General features: G+C 34.7%; 1 protein-coding gene and 1 pseudogene across 2 annotated transcripts; one reads left to right on the top strand and one right to left on the bottom strand.

Annotated features, from left to right (window-relative positions):
* Positions 1–470: 470 nt before the first annotated feature.
* Positions 471–4,236, bottom strand: LOC123904907 (annotated as a pseudogene).
* A 1,394-nt stretch (positions 4,237–5,630) lies between these two features.
* Positions 5,631–7,732, top strand: LOC123908088. Of its 2 annotated transcripts, none has more exons than XM_045958602.1 (2): positions 5,631–6,815; positions 7,322–7,732. In XM_045958602.1, exon 1 carries the CDS (start codon positions 6,126–6,128, stop codon positions 6,711–6,713), a length of 588 nt encoding a protein of 195 aa, XP_045814558.1. In that variant the 5' UTR covers positions 5,631–6,125; the 3' UTR covers positions 6,714–6,815; positions 7,322–7,732. The 2 variants fall into 2 exon arrangements, with proteins under 2 accessions (XP_045814558.1, XP_045814557.1); XM_045958601.1 differs by having other exon boundaries at positions 7,311–7,732.

Raw genomic sequence — 7,732 nt, 5'->3', positions numbered from 1 at the left:
CTTCAAATTTTCTGCAATTTGAATTTGCCATATGTTTGTCTTAATTTTCATGTTTTTAATAAATAAAAAAATACTAATTAAGGAATGATATTTTTTTCCCAATTTATATAAAGAAAATGATTCATGTATAAATGAGGACATGAACTTTGCTCTCTGGTATATCCGTGAATAAATACGCTAATAATAAAATGACCAAAAACACAAACAAAAGATAGGTTTGAGCAAACGAGAAAAAATAAAAGGGGGAAGAAATGCTATTCTACAAAGTTATTGTTACATGAAATTTCTTCCCATCTCTGAACACCACACAACAGTGCCCATACAAAAACATATATTAATGGGAGGAAAAATCATTACTTCTATGCTTATTTATAACCAGCAGTAGTTTGAGAAGATATGAATACCGTTGAACAAGAACATAACCATTCTGGAGATGAAAATAGGGATTATCCCACTGTTCCAAAATACAACTACTTCAGATGATGCTCGAACAAAGATGCCATCTCAATCTGTATCACAGACAAAAACATGAAACATTGATTGGATTAAACTGTTTAGCCAAGCAAAAAACGTCGAAATTCTCAAGAAAATGACATGCAGAATGCAACTTAAAGACTCGTATTTATTCAAGCTATAACCAAGACAGGTACTATTACGTGTTTGTTAATTAACAGACGTATTATATATATATGTTGTAACTACCAACTAAAATTTAAAGCAAGACAAATATGTAAGTGATATCTAACAACTTCCCGATGAACGCATCCGGGGATTGCAGAGACACACCGAAAACTTGCAAGACAGCGGCGGGAAGCAGAAATCATAAAGGACAGGGAGTCTACAGGTAAGTGCATATTAGCATTTCTCATTAGGATCTAGATACCATGTTGAGGAAGAAAACACAAGAAGTCTGTGAGAGAATCCTTGTGTTTCAATTACCCAGAGAGGAGAACATTATATATATGGAGTCATAAATACATGGATTCACAAAATTGTCAGAATTACTGTAAATACCCTATTCACAATAATTATAGTATATCAGACGGCCATAACTCTCAAGTGCACATTTGGACCATTTTTCAACCAGTTCAAATTAGAAGGACCCACTTTTAGAAATGTAATAAAAGTCACTCATGACTGAGCCTTTTATATATGAAGTTAAATTTCATTATAAAAAAAAAATCAGCACAAGAACGGGTGAACAACTACAGTATGTTGTATAATTAATTTGTCATATCAATTTGCTAACTTACAGCAGTCAATGCAGCCTCAGCACCCTTATTTCCAGATTTTCCACCAGCTCGATTTATAGCTGCAGATATAGGCAAAAAAGAATGAAAAAAATATCCAATTAATGATAATGCTCATCAAAGAAGAAAAATTCATGACTTTCATAACAAAGGCTATAGCATAGGTTTACCTGATCCATGTCCTCACAAGTTAGGACTCCAAAATGCATGGAACGCCTGCAAAACCGTCTCAAAATTTAAGTATTTTGTTAATGTTTATGGAAATTAATTACAAAAGAAAGTCCTGGTAAATAAATGTTATTTTTCCAAGCTGTGACTAGATTATAGGGAATAAAAGGTTTTGGTGTTTATTCAGCGAAGATCAGTCTTGAGTTTAACTTACATGGGTATAGTATTACTTAAAATTCAAAGTTTCTTCTCGGCCTTGGTGCTACTCTAGATTCTATTTGTTTTTTCAAGGAAACAGACAGCTGCTGAATACGCATGTCAAGCGTGCTTTGTTGGTATCTGGAGATTGCTATTGACAATAACATAATACAAACCTGAGTTTAGACCAGCTGAAAGCACTCCAGATGCTGCTGAATTAGCAACTTCATCGTAGTGTGTTGTATCTCCTCGTATCTTTTAACAACAAATATTGGCCACAATAGACACACAAATTAAGTCAACGTAAATACAGATGATTGGTAATCATTGGCCATACAAATTCTATAAATTTGTCAAGATTTATCATACCACAGCTCCTATGCATACAATTGCATGATATTTGTCTGATTTACCAAGTCTTGTTGCAACAGCACCAATTTCAAAAGAACCAGGAACCCACACAACCTAAGGGAGAAAATAAAGCGACAAATATCTGCCAATAATTATTGCAAAAGAAAGTGATGTTAACATTCAGACCAAGGCAAAACTGCCACAATCCATATATATCTTTTGTGAGTGAAAACAGTGCTAAAAAAATTGTTTGAAATCTTGACCTATGGTGACATAACATACCAAAGTAGACACAAATGAAAAGCGCAGAAAAAAAAAAGGGTATTACGATAGGAAATGGTAATGTTTTCAATTTTAAATTTAAATTCAAACTATCATTCACATCGTGTAATGGAGTCGGTGGAAGCGACAACTTCGGCTAGTTGGTTATCAGTTATAGTTTCTGTTAGTTTGAGATTCCCATAATTTTTTTTAATATGTTAGATTGTTAGTTTCTGCTACATGACACATAGCAATGCACTTCTTGTTACACAAGTATTTTTGTCTATAATCTATATAGATGTACTTCAGTATTTTCAGAATGAACAAGACATTTTTCAGTATTTTAAAGGATACATTCAGTATTTTAAAGGATACAAAGAGTAAAACCATTGTAAAGACGTCTGAAACAGTTAAACATTAAATCCACATAATACTAGCTGAATACAGAAGTAATATCATATAAACAGTAATAAGTAATATTCCAGTGACTTGTAAGTCAGATTACTTACGTCAATGTCCTCATCTTGAACTGCATAATTCTTGAAAGTACCCAAAGCTCCTTCCAAGAGTGGTCTGGTGATTATTTCATTAAACCGTGCGACAACCTAAAAGAAAAGTGTTTAGAAACTACCAAATAAACCTAAAACAATGAGGAAATCTTTGAGATTATAATCCATTTTAAAGTAAAAAAGAAATGTAAAATTTGTAAGCAGCTTATAACTTCCTCTTATGTACAACAATCCCATTAACAACTTCCTTGCTGTCCAAAATTCTTCCATTTCTTCAAATTTTTATTAATGTCAAAACCTTAACTCATCACCTAAAAAGCTTTAAAACTAGAATATCTTGTTTGTGTGCTTCGCATTCTTTATCCATCCCCGTCTCTGGAAACGACTTTATTCTTGCAATCCAACTCTAGAAGACAAGGCCCAATATTCCCTCTAACGCAAAACCTTTTATATGGGCTGTTGTACTTACTAGCAATAATATACATGATTGTTACAGGTTTGTAAACCACGCAAACTCTCTCTCTCTCTCTCTCTCTCTCTCTCTCTCTCTCTCTCTCTCTCTCTATCCCTCTCCGCTAAATCTCACATTATGTCAATAAAAAGACATTTCTAGTGCATACTATTAAGTATTTTGGTGGAAAACTAGAATTATCCAAATATTTGGATAAATTTTCTTATCTGCAGCTTAAAAGATTTCGCAGGAGGAAAGAAGAAATAGCCTTTGGTGGTGTGTAGCTTATTCTTTGATTTTACAACTATAATTGGAGAGAAGGCCAGAACTTCAATGATAATTTCTTAGCATTGTTGTTTCTATGGAAAAGTGGTCTTCCTATCCTTTCTGTGGTGCTTGGCTACTACAGCTGGTGAGTATGTTAGAGGGTAATTTTTGTCAAATGCATAGAGATATTGGCATGCTTGCTGCTGTCAGACATCAGAGTGCCCAACTAAGCCTTATATGTATAGTGACTGAAATGAAATTTAAAAAGCAGGGAAACAATATAAGACTAACAATAAAAATTTGTGGGAAACTTACGACGGCAAAACGAAGTCCCTGAGTTATGGTAACAGAGCCTGTCAGATGCTTCACAGCAGCTGTCTGTGAAAAAGATGATCGACCCTTGCTCTGAAGTGGCTTAATTTCTAAAGCTAGAGAAGGAAAGCAGTGAATTGTTCAGCCACTAAAACAGCTTCAATACAAGAAGAGAAATGACCAAAGTCAAGGGCACAATAAAGCATGCTGAAAATATTCATAATAGTTACAATATTAACTGAAACTAAAAAAATTGGATTCTTCATTATGTTAACCAATAACTTTAAAAATTATAGAAAGGACAGGGAATTTAACCTCGTGCGGAAAGCAAAAACGGGCTTTTAGGAGGTTTTTGAAGATGCAAGAGGTTAATACTACCACAAGCACGATTTTGGCCTTCATGATGCACAAATCCAAGCTAAGACTTAAGTGCAGGAAGGAAACAATCGGTGGAAACAAATAAAGCCATTCTTTTGGTCTAAAAACATATAATGAACACAATAAACATCAGTTTATCCACTAACATAAGTTTTGTGAGACTATTTGAGAGAAATGTGTTGTTTTCAGTGGCGGAGGCAAACCAAAAAGTTAGGGATGCCCCTAAAATAAACTAAAATTTATAAAGCGAGTAATCCTTAAAGTAATAAACCAAAGTATGCAAATGATATTGTATACAAAACAATGAAACATTTAAGTTGAATGTTTTAAGCTCAAAACTCATGATAACTCATAAAACAAGTCACAATGTTTCTAACATAGTAGATGAATTCATTCAAATTTGTTACTCTATAGTTATGAAATAGAGCAAATGAACTCGAAAGGTCTTGTTCTAACCAAAACCATGATTCTTTCACCGTTTGAAATTCATGAAACCCCCAATTTTTTATGCGTTGATTAGGGTTATCGGGAAATCAAATGGGAAATAAAATCAAATTCATTACCAAACAATAAACCAACACAGTAGAGATTTAAAACACAACTTACAGTGGCGAGAGGAGAGGGTGAAGTGGCGGCGCCGAAGTGGTGGCTGGATGGTGGGAAGCGGCGGCGCGTTTTGGTGAGAGAGAAGTGAGAGGCGCGCAACGGGAAAAGTAAGAAAGAGTGTGTCTCAGTCTCAGTCTCAGTCTCAGTCTCAGTCTGGGTATGCTCCGGTTGCAATTTTGTCCGGTTTGGTTTCCCACTCAATCTTTTAATTTTCTAAGTATAATCTATTTTCACTAATTTTTTTAGCATTATAATATCATCATATTTTAATTTCATAAAACAAATTCAAAGAGTCAAGATTTAAAATGACTAGAGAATGCGTTGAAACCAGGAAAAAATACATTTACCATTTGAAATACACACATGAATATTGAGTTTTTCTCTTTTAATAATCAAAAATCTTTGGTATTTATAAAATATTTTTTAAAAATAAAATACAATAGCACAAACGGTGGGTAGTGAATTTTTTCGGCTTGAGTCGAGTTTTACCTGAAACCCAACTTTTTATATAGTTTTTTCATTTTAAAATAACGACCTGATCCAACCAACTTTTTTGAATTTGATTGAGTGAGTTTAACGAGGTCGATTGAGTTTGCCCGATCCACATACATATTAGAAAATTGTTACTATAATGAGAAATATCACCTTGAAATAGTTTTCATAATACCAACAAAAATATTTTTTTTTATTGATAGACGAAATGACAAGGTGATTGAAAACTCACGTACACAAAGTGGAGTGACTGGATTCGAACTCCAATCATAACATTCGACACTAACAATTTTCACATTTCTGTTGATTGAGCTACACTACACGATAAAAATAAAAATTAAAATCACACCTTCTAATAAACATTTCAAGTTTGCAGTCGAAAAAAATAAAATAAACATTTGAAGCTCTCTCTCTCTCTCTCTCTGTATCTCTCTCCCCAAAGCTCTCCTTTTGCTACAACCACCGTTGCAGGAGTGGTCACTCCCTTCTCTCTCTCTCTATCTTTTTCTATTTCCTTCAAATCAAATTGTAGGAATGAAACTCTCCCTGTAAGTAAGACATGTTCTTAATAACCACTACTTGACTACTTGCATTGCACTTCTTTTAAGCAATCATTATCATCAAATTCACAATCTTTTATCTGTTTAGAAAAATTGGTATTATATATTCTTCTTTAATCTGTCTTTTGTTCTATTTTAGAAACTTGATTGGATTCAGTTGTGTTCTTAAGAGTTTATTTGATTTCTAAAAGAACAGGAATAACCTATTGGTTAATTATGGTTTCATTTCAAGCAACTGCATCAGCGTGAGAATGCGAAAAGAGTGAATCAGATAGAGTCGGCTAGAGGGAGTAGGAAGGTGAAATTGGTGGGTAAGTATTCTATGAAAATGGAAAAGTATAAGAAGGTTGTGAGTGCTGTTTTGACTCCTAAAGTTGGGTATGGTTTGGCCGATGAGCTGAAACGGGCAGGGTTTTGGGTTCAAACTGTGTTGGATAGGCCGCAAGCTGCAGATATTGCGTTGCAAAAGCATATGGTGGATATGATGGATCATAGGCGGGTTGAGTGTGTGGTTCTTGTATCCGATGATTCTGATTTTGTTGATGTAATAAAGGAGGCAAAACTACGGTGTCTCAAGACTATTGTTATTGGGGATACTAGTAGTGACAGAGTCTTGAAAAGGACTGCTGATACTGCCTTTTCTTGGGAGGAAATTTTGACGGGGAAGGCTAAGAAGGAGGATGTATCCGTTGTGGAAAATTGGAAATATCGTGATATGTTGAAAAGGTTGGAGTGGACGTACAATCCTGATGTGGATACAAAGAAACTCAATCTGGATGATGCGGTTGCTGAAACATCTGGAGATGATGATGTTGAAGATATCTTCGGCGATGTTGATGATGACTACAAGGATGACAGAGGTGCTTGGTGGGAATTAGACTCCGATGATAACGATGTTAGAACTGGATAATCGCAGAAAACAATCCATGTTATTTGTGAAGCTCACTCGACCTTCTACTTCACCCAAATTTGTGTGTGCAGAAATGGCATGTCCGGTCCTCAAATTTTGGAGGTAACATTTTAACTTAAAGAATGGCCATCCTAACTTTGAAAACGAGATTAATAACTAATTGGTTATCTCTTTTGCTTCCTATTCTTAAGTATGCTATGTGTTTGTCTTGTTTTGATTAGTCATGTGCTGTAACATTCCTATTCTATTTTTACTCTTTCAAATCAGTAACCAGAACTTATAGATAGTAGTGAGTTATTGTGTCATAATGCTCCTATTTGTTTATAGATAGTAATGTAATAGAACCAGACATCCCCGTTTTTAAAATGCCGATTTTGGAGTATATTGTTTTCACTGGCGTGTCTTTACTAATCTTCAGTTAAGTTGGAATTGATTTCTGTTTAGGTGTTTAGGTGTTTAATTTATTCCTCTATTTTTGTTGTGTCGGGCATATCCTGAACATGTTTGAGTGGGAACACATGGGAACGAAAGAGAGGTGGAGCGGGAGGGAAATATCTAAATTTGTATATGATCAACTAACAGTACCACAATTTCTAGCAATTTTGCAGATTCAAGCACCTATACAGTGAGAAGGTTACAAATGCAAACCTTGTACGAATTGAAAACCACAAGATGCAGCAAAAAAGCCATTCATAGTGGGGACTAAGTATATCACAGTAACTTGGATACCGCGTCGGTGGGCAGAAAACATGAAAATGATGCGGAACAACCAAGCATATTGTCATACAGTACATTCATTTGATGGCAACATTGAATCAATGTCAACCTGCTGCAGGTCTTGCTAGTTCTATTGCATGTCTGGTGTGCTGTGTTCCATATCAACATTTCAGTCGTTTGACAATGATTTTACAATTTAACTTGTTTGTATAGACACTGGTCCCAGTTCGAACGAAAACCTTTGTTAAACAGATGATTGTTGGAAGCAATTCTATATTGTTTCTATGTTCAAGTAGTTGAAA

Source organism: Trifolium pratense, linkage group LG2 (assembly GCF_020283565.1).
Source record: "Trifolium pratense cultivar HEN17-A07 linkage group LG2, ARS_RC_1.1, whole genome shotgun sequence".
Classification (NCBI taxonomy): Eukaryota; Viridiplantae; Streptophyta; class Magnoliopsida; order Fabales; family Fabaceae; genus Trifolium; species Trifolium pratense.
The sequence above is the reverse complement of the archived record's forward strand: the minus strand, read 5'-3'. Positions and strand labels throughout refer to the sequence as shown.